Genomic DNA, 19,468 nt, shown 5'->3' with positions numbered 1-19,468 from the left:
CTTACCAGTCTACCTTCACGTAATATTATACTATTCCACATACAGTATAAGTCCTTAAAACAGTATATTTCCATCTCTCTCCTCCAGGTTTTTGTGCTGTTATTGTTATACGTTTTACTTCACCATAGGTTATAAACCTCACAACATATTATTGCTATTTTTGCTTTAAAAAGTTAATTATGTTTTAAAGAGATTTAAGTAATAAGAAAAAAAATTTTTTTATATTTATCCATGTAGTTGCCTAGATTCAGGTTTCCAGCTGGTTATCACTTTTTCTCTGCTTGAAGGATTTCTTTTACATTTCTCAACTGCTGATAATGAATTCTTTCAACTCTTGTATGTCAGAAAAAGTCCTTTTTCATCTTTTTTGAAAGATATTTTTGTTGGGAGTGCCTGGGTGGCTCAGTCAGTTAAGCGTCCAACTCTCAATTTCAGCTCAGGTCGTGATCTCACGGTTTGTGAGTTTGAGCCTGCTTAGGATTCTCTCTCTCCCTTTCTCTTTGCCCCTCCCTTGCTCATGTGTGCACGCACATGCTCTCTCTCACTCTCTCTCTCAAAAATAAATAAATACATTTGGAGAAAAAAGGTATCTTTGTTAGGTAAAGAATTCTAGGTTGAAGGTTTTTTCTTCAGTACTATCAATAAAGACATTGCTCCATTTTCTTCTATCTTATACTTTTTCTGATGAGAAATTTTCTGTAATCCTTATCTTTGTTTCCTTGTACATAAGCTTTCCTCACCCTTGTTTGCTTTTAAGATTTTCTCTTTACCATTGGTTTTAACCAATTTAATTTTGATGTGTCTTGGTGTAGTTTTCTTTGTTTCATGGGCTTGGGGTTTCTTAAGATTCTTAGATCTGTTGGGTTTATAGAATCCATCAAATCTGGAAAATTTTCAGCCACTATTCCTGAAGGAATAATAATAATAATAATAATAATAATATATTTTCTGCCTGTTTCTTCTTCAGATTCCTCAATTACACACATAATAGGCTACCTGAAGTTGTCCCATAACTCACAGGTGCTCGATGCTCTATTACTATTATCATCATCATCATCATCAATATTATTTTACAACTGTGTTTCATTTCAGATAGTTTCTACTGCTATGTGTTTTTAAGTGTCAATGTTCCATTCATACTATTCAGTGTAATTTCCATCTCAGAGACATCATAGTTTTCATCTTTACAGTTCATTTGAGTCTTTTTTAATACCTTCCACATCTCTACTTAGTATGTTCAGTCTTTCCTCTAGCTTCCTGAACATACAGAATATAGTTATGATAATAACTCTTTTAATGTCTTTGTCTACTAATTTTATCCTCTGTGTCAGTTCTGGATCGGTTTTCATTAAATGATTGATCATTTGATGGAGTTTCCTCTTCATTGTGGGTTGTATATTCCTGCTTCTTAGCATGCCTGTTAATTCTGATTGGATGCAGGGCACTGTGAATATTACTTTGGTGGGTGCTGGATATTTTTAATACTCTTGTAAAAATTCTTGACCTTTGTTCTGTGATGCTATTGAATTACTTGAAAACAACTTGATCCCTTTAGATCTTGCTTCTGCTTTTAAGCTTTGTTAGGCAGGACCGGAGGAGAGTTTATTAAGCAGAGGTGTAATTTTTCTCCATTCCCAAGGCAAGACTCTTAGTATTCTACCTGATGCTCCATAAATTATAAAGCTTTCCTCTCTGGTTGATGGAAATATGCACTATCTCTAGCCCTGTGTAAGCTCTGCATATTGCCCCCTCTTATCCGTCTGGATGGTTCTTTACCTGCATAGTTTCTTCACAAGAATGAGCTGATTAGCACTATTCTGAATACTATTCTGAATACTGAATACTGCAGATTCCCAGAATTCTCTCTCTGTGCAACTCTCTCTTTTCTGGTACTCTGCCCTGAAAACTTTAGCTGTCTTGGCATCCCGGGACTCTCCACTTCATCTGTTCAACTTAGGGAGACTACTAGGCTTTGCCTGGATGTCTTCTCCCTGTTCAATGGCCTCTGTACTTTCTCTAGGCAGTATGCTAGGGTAATCATAGGGCTCACTTCATTTGTTTTCCATTTCTCAGGAATGATTATCCTATTCATTGATGCCCAGTGTCTTGAGAAACATTGTTATATATATCGTGTGTAGATTTTTGTTATTTCACACAGAAGAATAAATCTGGTTCCTATTACTCCCATCTTGGCCAGAAGCCACTGTATAACATCACCCCTAATCTCCTTCATTTACTTATATTATACTTTAGCTCCAGAAAAGTCAATCCTACTGACTGGAGCCAAGAAGGCCAGAAAAGTGTGCTTTACTTGGAACACCACTAAAAATTACCTAGAATCTGGAGATATACAGAATTTCCTAAGTTTGATTTCTTTTCACTCATTAGAGGAGTCTGTCACAAAACAAGATGAAGCCTTCTGATCTCGAGGGTGGAGACACTAACTAATGCAATTCTCTATCTCCAGCACCCAGAAAGGTGAATAGATAAAAGTATGGCTTTGATCACATCACCATTGTAAGAGTAAATATGTGCCAAGCACTTTATGTACATTATTTTATTCAAACCTCACAACAATAATTTTAGGTATGCGTCATTCCTGTTTTACTGATAAAACTAAGGCTTAGAAAGATTAAATAGCTTCCACAATATGACACAACTAGTTAGTGGCGGAAATAAAATCTGAGCAACATCTAACCATGCTCTTGACCTCTGTGTAATACTACGTTCTATTAAAGTTTTCCTAAACCACAGACTTCCTTGCTGAAAGGCCAACCTCAGAATATGCAATCTAAAGTACTTGTACCTGGGGCGCCTGGGTGGCTCAGTCAGTTAAGTGTCTGACTTCAGCTCAGGTCATGATCTCGTGGTTTGTGACTTTGAGCCCAGAATTGGGCTCTGTGCTGACAGCTCAGAGCCTGGACCCTGCTTCAGATTCTATGTCTCCCTCTCTCTGTCCCTCCCCTGCTTGTGCTCTTTCTCTCAAAAATAAATAGACATTAAAAAAAATAAAAAATTTAGGGGCGCCTGGGTGGCTCAGTCGGTTAAGCATCTGACTTTGGCTCAGGTCATGGTCTTCCAGTTTGTGAGTTCAAGCCCCGTGTCGGGACCTGTGCTGACAGCTCCGAGCCTGGAGCCTGCTTTAGGTTCTGTGTCTGCCTCTCTCTCTCTCTGCTCCTCTCCTACTCATGTTCTGTCTCTCAAAAATAAATACATGTTAAAAAAATTTTTTTAATAAATAAAAAATTTAAAGTACTTGCACCTACCCACCCTGTATTAGGGTTCACATATATCAATATGGAAGATTTCCACTAAAGTACTGATTATTTATACTTACCTGCTTCACCTCACATGAGCAGTGGGGAAGAAATCGGTGCTGGGTGATCTCATGAAATGATTTATGCAGTTTAGTCCCAAACTCTTGAGTGTCAGCTGCCTAAAATGGGCCAGAGAGAGAATGTGCTGAATTCCAGTACTGGAAACCAAAAGGAAGGTACCTACAGGATATAGGAAGAGGAGGAGACAAATTGGAAGGCAAACCATGTTTGTGTTAAGAGTTTCCTTAATTCCAATGAACACAGAAGAAGTAGAGAGAAGGCCTGTGAAACTGGCATGAGACAAGTAGCTGTGGCTTCTGTGTCTTCCAATTTCTGTTACCTAAGCAAGATCTTTCAAACAAGGCCTTTGTTCTCTTATCTCTATAGGAGGTACACATCCCAGAGATCCATCTGTTCATAAAAGGATTATGTAAATTGCTCTCCTCCAGAACAAGTTCCAAGACAGCATAGGTTCCACTGTATTCAAATAAGGCTGAAATAAGAAACTTTCCTCGGGTAAGTCTTTTAGGGAAGAAAGGAACAAGATGATAGTTAGCATCCATAAGCAATGGGTAATAACCTCTACTTTTTAGTATAGAATTGTAGGATATTAGAGTTAAAGGGGACAAGAGCAACCACCTAACACAACACACTAATTTTATAGACAAGAATACTGAAATCTAAAAAGGAGAAGTGATCCACTGAAGATCTCACAGCTAGTCAGTACAAAAGTTAGGACTGACTTTAGAATTGCCAACATAGTGTTCTTTTCATTACCCTGTGCTATCCACATGACCCAGATAGTTGAAGCTGTAAGATGCACTAGATTATAAAGGTGTTATACTCTTAGACCTAGCAACTCCATGTATAGAAATTTATTCTAAGAAATAATTCAAAAGAAGCAAGATATCACATAGAGGTATTAACTGAAATACTATTTATATTAGCAAAAAGAATACAAGCAACCTAAATGTCTATCATTAGGGGAATGGTTTATTAAATCAGATTAAATCAATGTAGTAGAATTGGGTAACTGATACAAATTTTAAGACAGCTGAAATGAGGAAATGTCAAATTATATATGAATATAGAATATGTTGGTTACAACTATACAATATAGCTTATATGAGATAATATGCAAAAATTGTAATTACACTGATACATATTATTAGTTATTTTTTAATTCGAATACATTATTCTATTTTTTCAAGATAAAGTACAAAAAATAAAATAGACACAGAATGAATGTGTCACCCCACTGATAATACCAACTGGTCAGCACAGAATTCTAAAAGGAAGGAAACTAACATTTATCCAGAACCTACCATATCCTATATACTTAGCCCTTACGCTCATAACAACCCTGTGAGGTACTATTATTTTTTCCAATTTATAGATGAAGCTCAGAGGCCTGAGTCCACATAGCCAGTTCTGAATTGAACTCAGGCCTCTAATTTCAACTGTTACACTATTCCATACTGCCAAATAAGGCTACTCAGTTATTTCCAATGTTTTCTGTAACCACGAGGTAACAAACATTCTTCATTAAGGAACTTGGAATCACTGATCTAGTCTTAGCTCTAACTGTAGCTAGCTATGTGACCTAAAGGAAGTGGAAATTTTAAATAACTTATTTTCTCATTTATAAAATAGTACACTATCCATTCAACAAATGTTTTTTAAAACACCACAAGCCTGATACCATATAGGATCACAAGAGGCTAAAATGAAATGCTTCTAAAAGCTCTGTGCATATTACTAAGATAGGTGGTAGAATATTGTTAAAAACCTGGCACTTTTAAGTGGCTCCAGTCTACTAACTTGAAGGGCCTGGAAGCAGATCTTTCGGAAGCTACTGCTGGTGCTTCCAGTCACGATACTCATGATGGAATTCACAGCCACTGAGAGTGAGGCCTGCAATTTCTGATGATCCTAAGGAACATAACAAGTAAGGGGAGATGGCAGTTTAAAATAATCCCAAGCTGCTGGTTCAGAGAATCCCCAAGGAATCAAAGATTTCAGTAAGGGCAGGATTTCAACAATTCTTCCCCCACCCCCCCATCAACAATACTTACTGAGATCATGTCATATAAAGGACACTGAGGTACTGAAACAATATACTCTCCCCTTTTACAGAGATGACTTACTGACACAGACACATTCAGAAAAGATAACCAACCCATAAGACACTAGGCAATAAAACAGATGCACATAGTATTTAAAAACAAAAAGCTTTAAACTTTGCTCTTAGTGTGGTTGGTTTTTTCCCCTGAGAAGGGGACCATATGAAGAAATATGTTACCACAAGTACACAGGATGGAGGAAATCAGAAAGTCAGATAAGAGAACGTGATGTTATAAAGCATTGGGAAATGGGGGGAGAATATAAGATTTAGTGAAGCAATAGCTCCAGAAGTATGTGTGTGAAGGGAAGATAGTAAGGAACAGGTGCATTATCAGTCATTTTTCTCTATTATTTTGTCCCTATTTACTCAAATTCACCTACTAGTAGGTAGGACTAGTAGTAGAATTGTAGTATTATGGAAGTACTACTGCAAGATGGTTACAATGACATATCCTAAGTTAAAGCCTGAGTTCCTAGACTACAGGCAGTGTAAGGATCAGCCAAGGTGACAAAAGAGGAAGAGGGCATTAAGCGAGGAAGGCTCTCCAGGTCTGTCATATCCTCTAGTTTTTTTCTTTTTTTCTTTTTAAAGATTTCTTGGGGTGCCTGTGTGGCTCAGTTGGTTAAGTGTCCGACTTTGGCTCAGGTCATGATCTCACTGTTCGTGGCTTTGAGCCCACATTAGACTCTGAGCTGTCAGCACTGCTTCTGAGCTGGAGCCTGCTTCAGACACAAGCAGGGGAGGGGTAGAGAGACAGTGGGAGAAAGAGACAGAGAGGATCTGAAGAGGGCTCTGTGCTGACAGCATCAAGCCCGATGGGGCTGGAACTCATGAACTGCGAGATCATGACCCAAGCCAAAGTCGGACGCTCAACTGACTGAGCCACCCAGGTGCTCCTCTAGTTCTTTGTCTTAGAGAAAGTAGGAGAAAAGGAGTTATGAATTTCTTATTACCTTGGCAGCCTGGTGATACTGTTCCAAGGCCTGGTCCACAGTCACCTGGATGGAATCTTGCACTACACTGTGGCTCTCCGTGAGGATGGCACTGAGATGAACGGTGAGCAAAGTATGGGCTCCTAAGGGGAGTGAGAATGGCTACTTTAAGACTGATGTTCATGTGCTGTGAGTCAGGGTGGGCATGAGAAAGAGGCTCTTAGAAGAAGAGGCCACTTCTGCCTATCTACAAATAATTACTTTTTTAGTCCCCCACTGCCCCCAAAAATCCCAGCAACTTACAAACCCACCCAGTTCCACTTACAAATGAAAGAAAGCTTCAAAAATTAATGCGAAGCTTGACATTATTTTTGAAGAAACAAGTGAGGGTTCCTATTTGATTAATATTAGAAACAGAAATATATACCACATCACTACAATGATACTTGTGACTCTGAAAGAACAGGAGAATGAGGAAGAGGAAAGCCTCCTGGAAAGTTGTATCTACCCTACTCATCTCCTGTTTGAGCATCACTGCCGTGGTGAGCCACTGCTACTGTCAGGGTCTTAATCCTCTCAGATATGCTGTGGTATAGAAAAAGTACTTTATTTCTGATAAAGTAACCACAGGCACCACTGCACAGCAGAATAGCTAACAGGTAAGAGTGACAGGCAAAATATGTCATCCAGCAGTAGGCTCGCATTGATGACTCAGAGGCAACAGACACAGGAAGACAAATTCACTTCACACCTGAGGAAACCTTTCCTTTTCAGTGTTTTTCTACTCTACCCTGAAAAGTCTGTTCAAAGGTACTATGGTGAAGCAGCCAACGGCTGGCTGGCTTTTCTCAGGGCTGCATTAAAAATGCAAACCAGAAAGTACATTTTCTACCACAAGGCACAAAGATGCCTTCCCAGAAAGGAATGTAATATGTGATCTGCTCAAAAAGGGTCCAAAATTGGAGTTAGGAGAACATAGATTCTAGAGTGAATTCTACCACTAACTAATGGTGACCAAGTCACTTGACTGTTCTCACTTCAAAACTAAAATTGGCTTTATAACACCCGCTCTCACAGGCATGTTGTGCAGATAAACTAGGATAATATATATGAAGTGTTCTAAAATGTACATTGCAATATTCAAAGGGAAAATATTGCTATTGCTATGATGATATCATATGGATTGTTTTCTATAGTTTGGTCCTAAGAATAGCCTCAAGAAATCAGTTAGACCCCTTTGAAAGCAGACATTTAATTAAAAAGCTACAAGTTTGTTCTCCTAAAACTGCTGATACCACCAGATGCCTTTAACGCTGTAGCAAAATAATGAGTTAATCATAGAAAAGTTACCATGACAAGGTGGGCAGGAGGCCAGTGATTTTTTTTAAGACACATGGAAACAGACTGTAGTTCTGCACAATCTGTTTCCTAAAAGTAGCTCTACAGAAAGCTTTCAAGGATATGAAAAAGAATAAGGGAGAAAGAAGATAAAATTACTATATCTCTATCCATATATCTGTATCTACCTACCTTCACAGTACATCTTTTTTCAAAGGCTAGTCCTAAACCACCAGATATGTCAGGAAATTTAAAAAGATACTATGTTTACTAATGCAGTGATGAATTTCTATTTAATTGTATAGATTGTATAGACAATAATCAGTATTGTCACTACCTGAGATGCTGCAGGCCTTCAGAGTCAAGATAAGCAGACATGTATAAACTATCACAGTACTTACTACAAGAATGATAGAAAACACTGGTTTTAAGGAATCTGAGTTCTTCAGGTATGGGAGGATTCAGGAATAATAGGATTCAGAACATGGTATCACACTTTACATCATCCTAGGGAAGACTGAATGTGGTACTCCCTCTAGAAGACCTCAAAAAAATCAGGGGGGCACCTGGGTGGCTCAGTCAGTTGAGCGTCTGATTTCAGCTCAGGTCATGATCTCGTGGTTTGTGAGTTCAAGCCCCACATCAAACTCGCTGCTGTCAGCCCACCAGCACAGAGCCTGCTTCTGATCCTCTGTCCTCTTCTCTCTGCCCCTCCTCTGCTTGCACTCTCCCAAACACACACACACACACACACACACACACACACACACACACGGAAAAAAAACAACAACAAAACAACCTCACTAGAAGATAGTAGATCTTAAGTCTTCAGAGGGTCTTGAGACTTGAAAGGGCCTTTTAGCCCCTAGTCTACCAATCTCATGTTAAATATATGAAAAGAGAGGATCAGCTGATTTATGAGACTTGCTTCTGAAAAACCACTGAGGAATTTGATTTGGCAGAAGTAAAGTTAGAACCAGCTCTCTAGGGGCGCCTGGGTGACTCAGTTGGTTAAAGCATCTGACTCTTGATTTTGGCTCAGGTCATGATCTCACAGTTTGTGAGTTTGAGCCCCACATCAGGCTCTGCGCTGACAGCATGGAGCCTGCTTGGGATTCTCTCTCTCCCTCTCTCTTTGCCCCTCCCCTGCTCACTCACTCTCTCAAAAACTAAATGAACAACAACAACAACAACAACACCAGCTCTCTTGATTCTACCTGAAGTCCTTTCCCCTATACTAAGCTCTTCTCTTATCAGCCTCTGTCCATATGAGCGTGAGCCAGGTAACAACCCTACGCAACCTCATTCTGTCTTCACTGCTGGAAGCCTCATTAGTTTGGGTCTCTTCTATGCTCCCATTCCAGGGCCTTAATGAACAGAACACCAGGGGCATCAGACAAAAACAGCTCCTCAAATAAAGAGTTGCAAGGCAGAGCCCAGGAAGATAGTGCTTCTCTCCTCAACAATATATAGATAGTGAAGAAAGCCAGGAGATGCATGGAGGGCAGGCAGCAGGAAGAATCCCACAACTGACAATAGTTTGTTCAAAAAATAGTTGGCACCAATCAGCATGAGCTCTTCTGATCTGGGGATATAAGTTGTGTCATTTCTCTCATGACTCAGTGGGAGCAGGGCCACACCAAACAAGCACTGGAATGGCTCAGAGTAGAGTCCCAAGAAAAAACACTGGCTCACAGAGAAAGAATACAGAAACATACTGGGAGCATCAAAAGGGAGGCTTATGAGCCTTTCCCCACATATTTATAAGCTCCACTTCTTGCTACTTCCCTCAAAGTTTAGAAGGGCATTGAGAAACACGTAAATTTATCCCTCAGGGTTTATTGGATTAAAACACATAAGCTAACTCCTGCTCATATTCAGTGTTTTTCAAACTTTACTAAATTTAAAAGTTACCTGAGAATATTTTTAAGAATGCAGATTCTTGAGCCATTCCATATTTTTATATTATAACAAAACAATGAATTGATTCTTGGCTCAGGAAGAAACACATTTTCAAATACTCCAGGTGATTCTGATGCATGTTTCATGGACCACCAAACAGAAACTTTCTGATAACAGGTTATCATCAATTTGTTAGATACTAAAGGCTCCCCCTTGTATGCCTGAACGAGGACAATTTCTCCCTTCCCAGAGGTCTATGTGACAATGACATAAAGTTATTCGTACCAATATGCTTCCCACACCTTATGTTGTAGTTGAGATACTGTGTCAAGGCCAAGCAAGGCCGGTAACATTTCTTGATTCCACCTGGAAAGGCAATAATGTGGTGGACAGTTCTCAGGCCTAAGCTTTAAAAACATACTGGTATCAGAGCACTGCCTCAGTCCAAGGAAATCATAATCCCTGGGGGTAAAGTTTGGGCATTTTTAGAAGCTCCCCAGGTAATATATCATGGAGCTAAGGTTGAGAACCACTCATCTAAGGTAATAGCCTCTTTTTTTTTTTTAATTTTTTTTTTAATGTTTATTTATTTTGAGAGAGAGAGAGATAGAGCGCGAGCAGGGGAGGAGCAGAGAGAGAGGGAGACACAGAATCTGAAACAGGCTCCAGGCTCTGAGCTGTCAGCACAGAGCCCGATGCGGGGCTCGAACTCACGGACCGTGAGATCATGACCTGAGCTGAAGTCAGACACTTAACCGACCAAGCCACCCAGGCGCCCCAATAGCCTCTTTTTAAAGAGCATTATAGAAAGTATCTGCTGATTTCTGAACATTCTGGGAATGTCATCATTTAAGTGAGGTTTCATTTTAAGATACAGATCTTTTCTACACAGCATATAATCTGTTTAACCTATTTAAGATTTTTTATTAAAATTCATTATTCTACAGAAATATATGTAATTATATATGTAATTCAGATAAAGTCTCCCTTTCTTTACTCTCTTAACATTTAATCACACCCATACTGGCAGCCCCTATACCTACTCCAGAGTTCTGTTTGCTGGACTGGAAATCCGCTGTGGAAATCCACAAAGAGAAAAAGCAGCAGAGTCTGTCCCTGGGAGTCCATATTCTGAGATTGATCCCCCTCACTGGATTCCACCTGATAGCTCACATCTGGAAGCACCAAATCTAGAGGACAAGATATTATACAGTATTCTAAGATAAGTAAGGCCCTCAGAATGCTAAGTGAATAAAGAACCTATACCTCAAACAAAGAATGATCTAAGATCTAAAATCAAACACTCCCTTTTCCTCCTGAACCTGTTTCTCTATCCACATGATGGAAGCAAATATAGTGACTCATAGAAGGAACATCAAAGTAACAACTGAGTGTGCAAAATGTAAACCAAGCAGCATGCTGTAGAATTTATTGGGAAACACTAATACGATACATTTATTCATTCTTTATACAACTTTCTAAGGTAGGTATCACTAGTAAGAGGCAGACGTCAGAGTCAAACCCGAGTAATGATAACAATTAATTTGTATTAAGTGTTTACTACACGCTTTGTATTTTGTTAAATTCTTCACATGAACTATCTAAATATTTAGACTTCACAACAACACTAAGACATAGGACCTATTCTTACGCCATTTTACAGATAAGAAGTACAAATAGGTTAAATACATTGCCCACCATGAGACAGCAAGTGGTGGATCTGTTTTAGACTGACTCCAAAATCTGTGTTCTGAACCACATCACTATATTATATTTATACTCCCAAGTAATCTGATGCCCTACCGTCACTTTCTAGCACCTGGATCCTTTAAAACACAATCATGATAGTCCTAAATTCCATCCAGATCCATTCAGAGAAATACCTCCGTGTATTTCCACATCCTGGTTCTGTCCCTTAGAGTAATGATGGAGGAAGATGAGGAGATATTTTCTACATTATTCATCTCCAAAGTTAACTGAGCAAGTTCAGGCATCAAAAATCGGAAAAAAAAAAAAACTAACAAAGCATGAAAATAAAAATGAAAGACAAAAGGAGATATGGAGAGCCCGAGAGATTCAAAAATTGTAATGGCATGACAACCCCTAGTTAAGACCAAGCATTCTTTCTTCACAAAACCATTCATCTCCAGAGACCCCGTCCAAGGACAGGCTTCTTTCATCCCACCCTCTGGAATAACTACCTATTCAAGAAAAAAAACCCTTACTCTGAAGCTTACTTCCTAGAGAAGACTCTGTCATTCCCCTAGAAATACTCCGTTCCAGGAGGCTCCAGTCTCCTCATGCCATCACAGCTCTAGAATACCTATTCCCCACTGGCTACCTTCCTCAGGATCCAGGTGACCAGACTACCGTCTAAATTTCAAAGAATTCTAGCTAATAACAGTCAAGTTCAACATTGTAAAGCTCCTAGATATCACCTCATGTTTGCATATTCCTACTTCCCAGTTTTATTTTTTGATCCAGTTATTAGGTGTCCAACTCAGTGTAATTCATCCAAAGCTAATGTGGTCAGGCTCTGCATAAATCTTATAGCTAGTTTCTTATTTGATTACTATATAGTTTGTACTCCTGCCTTGCATTTATATGGTAATATTTTCTAAGTAATTTTATGTGCATTTTCTCATTTCATTAGGAAACATTTCTCTTCCACAATAGTTCAAAGATGTTATTAATCTTTTACTATCCTTTCTAAAACAGATTAAGGTATAAGAGAAACCCTCTGAACAAGTCCTTAGAAGATGAAGGCTCAATGACTACCTCAGAGGACCAGGAAGAGAGGAGCCAGTAGAGGAAGTGAGAGAAAAACCAGCATTAACATGTAATGCCAAAACAGGCTCTAATGGAGCTTTGCCTGTTGACCTGTTGTTTGCTGCACTTCACGTGGATTCTCAGCCAGACCCCTAACAGCGCCACCCAACCTAAGCCATCAGATCACTGGGTCCTGTTTTTTATGTACACCTGCTATTTATATTTACTTGCATTTATATAATATTCTCCAGGTTTCTTTATCCCTGTGCAAAGAGAGGGAGATATACCTCTATCCAAACTGAGATCCAAATTGGGCACCAGACACAAGTGGTATTTCTTCCAGTCAATGAAGAAAGAGGTATCTTCGAAGACAGTAGTAGTTGGCTGCTTCTGACTTGGCAATATCAGAGGCAGGCCTGACGGTCCATATAGAAATATGTATAGTCGCTAAAGAAAACTGCCAAATTTTAGGGTTTTTTTTAAATGACAATATATTCATTTGCATAAAACAAACATAATACTGACCTGGTTCACACTCTCAGAAATAAACTATGGTGCTAGCTAATTATATATTAAGCCTTTTCACATTGAATACAGGTGTGAGGCACCACAGACAGATCCACTAGAATCCCTAGAAATTTATTCTGAGTTCAGTAAGTGTGTGCTACAGGTATAGTATTGGACAATTAGTTTATTTCTTCATCTTGCTCATTCCATCATACGTTTGAGTGGTACTACAGGCTAAACACTATAGTAAGTTCAGAGGACACAAAGATGAATATTTTTATTAAGATTTATTAATATTAATAATAAATAAAATTCATTAATATTTATTTATGATAAATAAAATTAATATTAGTTTATTAATATTTATTAAGATTTAATACCTACCTTCAAGTTATCATATTTATAGTACTGGAGATACACATAAAAAACAGTAAACTGTAATACAGTGTGATACATGCTACAAATATATACAAAGATATATCTTTCAGTAAGTACTTGAGTATATTCAGATTAAGAAGGAAACTCCTTACTTTCTCTAACCCTATTCTCTAACCAAGACAAAGGGGACAGGCCCCTGAAATGGTTTCCTTCTCTTTTTTTTTAATGTTTATTTATTTTTGAGACAGAGAGTGAGCAGGGGAGGAGCAGAGAGAGAGGGAGACACAGAATGAGAAGCAGGCTCCAGGCTCTGTGCTGTCAGCACAGAGCCCGGCGTGGGGCTCAAACTCACAGACTGTGAGATCATGACCTGAACCGAAGTTGGACGCCTAACCTACTGAGACACCCAGGTTCCCCGGTTTTCTTCTCTTGATTTTACTCCCACTCTCACTCTTTTAAACCCAAGGTTTCTCCACCTAAGCACTATTGGCACTTTGGGCCAGATAATTCTTTGTTGTAGGGGCTGTCCTGTGCACTGTAGGACGTTTAGCAGTATCCCTGGCCTCTACCTAGATGCCAGTGGCACCCTCCCCCTGAGTCATGACAGTCAAAAATGTCTCCAGACATTCCCAAATGTCCTCTGAGGGCAAAATTACCCAGTTAAGAACTAATACTTAACACTTTTTGTTCCCTGAACCAAGGCTGAAGAAACCAGGAATATATTTTCCTTAATCTTTTTTGTTTTCATCCTCTTGTGAAAAGGGTAAACACGAGGCATTAAGTATGAAGATTAAAATCCTCACCCAGTAGGCACTGGGGCATTATGAAAAGTCACAGCAGAACAAAGTGAGACAGTGCCCATAAATGAAGTCTCTATCCCAAATCCAAGAAGACATTAAAACGGGAGCTAAGGCCAACACATCCACTGTTCAGAGCCAGGCTAGCTTTGAGGTGCTACAAACTCAGTGAGTGGAGTGTCCGAAGAGTCAAAGTGTGTGACTTTTGATGGGCTGTTTAAACTATTTACATTTAATATACATACTGCTATGGTTGGGTTTTAAGTCTACAATCTTGTTATGTGTTTGGCATTTTCTCCTTACATTGTTTCCTTTTTTTTTTTTCTTTTTCCTCTTTTCTATTTTTGGATTCTACTTTGGACTGGTGTTTTTTATAATTCCATTTTATCACTTAAAAAATTTTTTTTAATGTTTATTTAATTTTGAAGAAGAGACAGAGTGTAATGGGGGAGAGGCAGACAGAGAGGGAGACACAGAATCTGAAGCAGGCTCCAGGCTCTGAGCAGTCAGCACAGAGCCTGACACAGGGCTTGAACCCAGGAGCCGTGAGACCATGACCTGAACCGAAGTCGGATGCTTAACTGAGCCACCCAGGCACCACCCACTTTTTTTGATTTATTAGTTATAATTCTTTGTTGAAGCAACTTAGGGATTGCTTTAGGCTTTATAGTATACACCTTTAATTTATTACGGTCTACCTTTTAAGTGATATTATAACAGTTGCACATACATATAGTATAAGAATCTGGGAATAATATACTTCCATTTCTCCTCTCTTGGCCTTTGTGCTATTCTCACACATTTTACTTCCACATATAATATACTCTGATGGCATTTTTTGCTTTCAAAAGTCAATTATCTTTTATTAAAAACTTTTTTTAATGTTTGTTTATTTTGAGAGAGAGTATGTGTGCATGCATGTGCAAACGGGGAAGGGGCAGAGAGAGGGAGAGAATCCCAAGTAGGATCTGTGCTATCAGCGCAGACAGAGCCTGACGTGGGACTCCATGTCACAAATCATGAGATCGTGACCTGAGCCGATATCAAGAGTCAGATGCTTAACGGACCGGGCCACCCAGGCACCCCATAAAAAGTCAATTATCTTTTAAAGAGATTTTTTAAATGGGGAAAAAATCTTTTATACCTATCCAGATAGTTATGATTTCCAGGGCTCTTCTTTATTTGTGTAGACCCAGAATTCCATCTGATAGCATTTTTCTTCTGACTGAAGCATTTCCTTTCACATTTCTTATAATATAGATTGCTGGTGAAGTCTTTTGTATGTCTGATAAATTCTTTATTTTGCTTCCATTTTTGAAATATATTTTCTCCTAGTATAGAATCCAGATTAAGGGATTTTTTTCCCCTTTATTATTTTAAAAATGTTGCTTCACTTTCTTGTAGCTTACAGTTCCCAATGAGAAATGTGCAGTAATTTGCATCTTTGTTCCTCACTATGTAAACGTGTCTTTCTACCTCTAGTCACTTTTAAGATTCTTTATCACTGATTTTAATCAATGATTATGGTGTATCTTGGTATGATTTGATTCATGTTTCTTATGTTTCAAGTTTGCTGATCTTGGCTCTGCAGGTTCATACTTTTCATCAAATTTGGAAATTTGGGGGGGCATTATTTCCTCAAATATTTTATCTGCCCTCCCTCCCTGCAGGAATTGAATTACATGTCCCTGAATTAGGTCACCTGAAGTTATCCCACAGTTCACAGAAACTTTATTCATTTTTTTTAGTCCCTTGTTTCATTTTAGTTTCTATTGCTATGTATTCAAGTTCACTTATCTATTTCTCTGCAATGTGTAAATTTGTCACTAATCTCATCTAGTGTATCTTCACCCTAAAAATTTTAATTTCTATCTCTAGACGTTCAATTTAGGTTTTCACATCTTTTGTGTCTTTAGTTAATATGTTCAATTTTTTCCCTTTCACTTCCTGAATATATGGGATACAGTTATACCTTTGTTTTAAAGTTTATTTCTTTTTGAGAGAGAGAGATAGAGTGTGGGAGGGGCAGAGAGAGAGAGAAAATATCCCACGCAGGCTCCACACTGATAGTGCAGAGCCTGATGTGGCTTGAACTCACGAACTATGAGATCATGACCTGAGCTGAAACCGAGAGTCAGATGTTTAACGGACTGAGCCACCCAGGTACCTCCAGTTATACCTGTCTTAATGTCCTTGTTTACTAATCCTATTACCTATGCCATTTCTGGGCAGTTCTGATTTTTTATTATGGGTCCTATTTTCCTGCTTGTTTGCATACCAAGTAATTTTTTATTGGATGCCCAGCATTGTGAAGTTTACCTCACTGAATGCAGGATACTTTTGTATTCCTGTAAATATTCTTGTACTTTTTTTCTGGGACACTATAAAGTTACTTGGGAACAGTTTGAGCCTTTTGGGTCTTACTCTTAAGCTTTGTTAGGTGGGACCAGGGAACCCTATAGGCTAAAGCTAACTTCTCCACTATATTCAAGCAAATCCTTCTTAGGACTCTACCTGATGCTTTATGTTTTCCATCCTGCCTGGCAGGAACAAAAACTATTTCCAGCTCTGTGTGCACTCCAGGGATTCTCCTCTATCTGGAGCTCTCTCTGTGTATTTTATCTCCTCTTTGGCACTCTTTTCTGTAAGTTCTAGCTTCCCTGGACCTCCCTAACTCTGAACTTCGTCTTCTCAACTCAGATCCACCAGACTCTAGTTGGGTATACCCTCCTGGTGAACTTCTCTAGGTAGTACGGTGGTGCAATACAGGGTTTATTTGTTTCTCCTCTCTCTAGAACCACTGTCCTCTCTGTTGTTTAATATAATTTTTTAAATTGTTCAAGGTAGGAGGTTGGATCCAGTCCCTGTTATTTGTTCATAGCTGGAAGTGGAATTTCTGAAATTCTCTGACAGAATCTCATGGCCTTTGATAGTTTCTTTGCTTTCTGGCTCAACAAGATACCCATGCTCATCTTGTACATTTCTACTTTAGGCCTGGAATCAGCCATTCCTCCTTTTTAGTGAGCAATGACATTTAGAGAACACATTCTGGATACTAGGACTGCTCATTGCTCCTCAGTTTGTTTTTTGTTTTTAGCAGATAGAGCTAAAAAATATATAATTTCAAAAGTCAGAAAAGTTGGGCATACACACTGATATTTTCAATTCCACTTTAAGATTACTTTCAGGGGCACCTGGGTGGCTCAGTTGGTTAAGCATCTGACTCTTGGTTTTGGCTCAGGTCATGATCTCATGTTACATGAGTTCAAGCCCTGCGCTGGCCTCTGCACTGACATCATGGAGACTGCTTGGGATTCTCTCTCTCTCTTTGCCTCTCCTCTGCTCATGCTCTCTCTCAAAATAAATAAATGAACATTTTTTTAAAAAAAGATTACTTTCAAAATTTTTTTTATTTCAAAATAAAAATATTCTATTCCTTTGAATTTATACTCCCACATCTGCTATATTATGCTAAAATTTTTGGTTCTTAACAATTTAACATAATTACTTGTTTTATAACAAGTATGCATGCAAGAATTTCAGTATGATAATACCAATGTTATTAACAAGAATCAAGACCACTAAATGAATTTCAAGAGCACTTTTCAGTTCATTTCATCCTTAGAGTATATACCAAGAATGTATGTCAAAACACTATGTTCTAAAGTCAGTTGAATTAATTCTTCTTACTATATGAATTATGACCTTTATATGGGTAGGTTATCTTTTTTTTTTTTTTTTTTTTTAATTTTTTTTTTACGTTTATTTATTTTTGAGACAGAGAGAGACAGAGCATGAACGGGGGAGGGTCAGAGAGAGAGGGAGACACAGAATCTGAAACAGGCTCCAGGCTCTGAGCTGTCAGCACAGAGCCCGACGCGGGGCTCGAACTCACGGACCACGAGATCATGACCTGAGCTGGAGTCAGCCGCCCAACCGACTGAGCCACCCAGGCGCCCCGGTAGGTTATCTTTTAAAAAAATTTTTTTTAATGTTTATTTGTGAGAGAGAGAGACAGACAAACAGAGTGTGAGCAGGGGAGGGGCAGAGAGAGAGGGAGACACAGAATCTGAAGCAGGCTCCAGGCTCTGAGCTGTCAGCACAGAGCCCGACACGGGCTCAAGCTCACAAACCATGAAATCATGACCTGAGCCAAAGTCAGATGCTTAACAGACTGAGCCACCCAGGTGCCCCGGTTATCTTTTTTTTTTTAAAGTTTATTTATTTTGAGAAAGAGAGCACGTGCGTGCACATGGGGGAGGGACAGAGAGAGAGAGAGAGAGAGAGAGAGAGAGAGAGAATCCCAAGCAGGCTCTGCACTGTCAGTGCAGAGCCCAACTCTGGGCTCGAACTCATGAACTGCAAGATCATGACCTGAGGCAAAACCAAGAGTTGGATGCTTAACCAATGGAGCCACCCAGATGCCCCAACATTATCTTTTATCTTGAGAAATATTGTTACTGGGTATGGAATTCTAGGTTGGTAGTTTTTAAATTTCCAGACATTAACACTATTATACTACTACCTCATGTTGGTATAAGGAAGTCAGCTGTCAATTTGTTTCTCTTTTGAAGAAAATCCATCTTCCTTAGCTGATTTTTTCCTTGTTTTTGATTTCCTAGAGGTATGCATATCTTTTTGTTTATCCTGCTTGATTGCTGAGCTCTGAAACTGTTTTAGTTGCTTAGCCATTGATTCTTCAACGACTGTTTTTGCCCCATTTTCTCCCTTCTCCTTTGGGACATGAATTAAATGTACATTAAATGTTCTGTTTCCTCTCACTGTTAACCTCTCTTCTGTATTTTCTATCCTTTTGTCTTTCTTTGCTTTATTTTACTAGTTTTTGCTATCCTTATCTTTTACTTCACAAATTCACTTATGCTGTGTCTAATCTGTTAAATCTGCCTATTTAATTTCAATGTTGGTTATTGTATTTTTTGGTTCTACAGTTTCTGTTTGGTTGTTTTAAAAATTATGTCACATTTTATAGTTTTCAGTTCCCTGGCAAAATTTTTAAGCTTGGCCTTCAATTTCATAAATATAATAAGCATAATTCTTTATTTTTAAAATCAATATCTGATGTTACCAATATCTGAAGTCCCAGTGGGTACTCCTGTTGCTTTTGTTTTTGCTAGCTCTTATTCATGTTGCCTTGTCCACTCTTTTACGTGTGGTTTGTGTGTGTGTGTCAGAGAGAGAGAGACAGAGATGGAGAGAGAGAGAGAGAGAGAAATGTACACATGAGCTGGACATTTTGAGAAAGTATTTGTTAAAATATTTGAAGCACAGATGTGGTGATCTTCCTCTAGAAAATAATCTTTGTGGGGCGCCTGGGTGGCGCAGTCGGTTAAGCGTCCGACTTCAGCCAGGTCACGATCTCGCGGTCCGTGAGTTCGAGCCCCG

At 38.8% G+C, this 19,468-nt stretch overlaps 1 protein-coding gene across 6 annotated transcripts in view; it reads right to left on the bottom strand.

The window, feature by feature from the left end:
• Positions 1 to 19,468, bottom strand: part of CD1H11orf80 (chromosome D1 C11orf80 homolog) — a 96,638-nt gene that overhangs the window by 12,735 nt on the left and 64,435 nt on the right. For all 6 annotated transcript variants that reach the window (XM_042905841.1, XM_042905842.1, XM_042905843.1 and 3 more), the window contains 5 exons: positions 12,671 to 12,821; positions 10,658 to 10,804; positions 6,396 to 6,517; positions 5,139 to 5,249; positions 3,338 to 3,436 (listed from right to left, as the gene is read on the bottom strand). In XM_042905841.1, the coding sequence (XP_042761775.1) occupies positions 3,338 to 3,436; positions 5,139 to 5,249; positions 6,396 to 6,517; positions 10,658 to 10,804; positions 12,671 to 12,821 (630 nt within the window). The remainder of the gene's footprint in view (positions 1 to 3,337; positions 3,437 to 5,138; positions 5,250 to 6,395; positions 6,518 to 10,657; positions 10,805 to 12,670; positions 12,822 to 19,468) is intronic.

The sequence above is a fragment of the Panthera leo genome, chromosome D1, assembly GCF_018350215.1.
Source record: "Panthera leo isolate Ple1 chromosome D1, P.leo_Ple1_pat1.1, whole genome shotgun sequence".
Classification (NCBI taxonomy): Eukaryota; Metazoa; Chordata; class Mammalia; order Carnivora; family Felidae; genus Panthera; species Panthera leo.
This window is presented reverse-complemented; position numbering and strand designations above follow the sequence as displayed.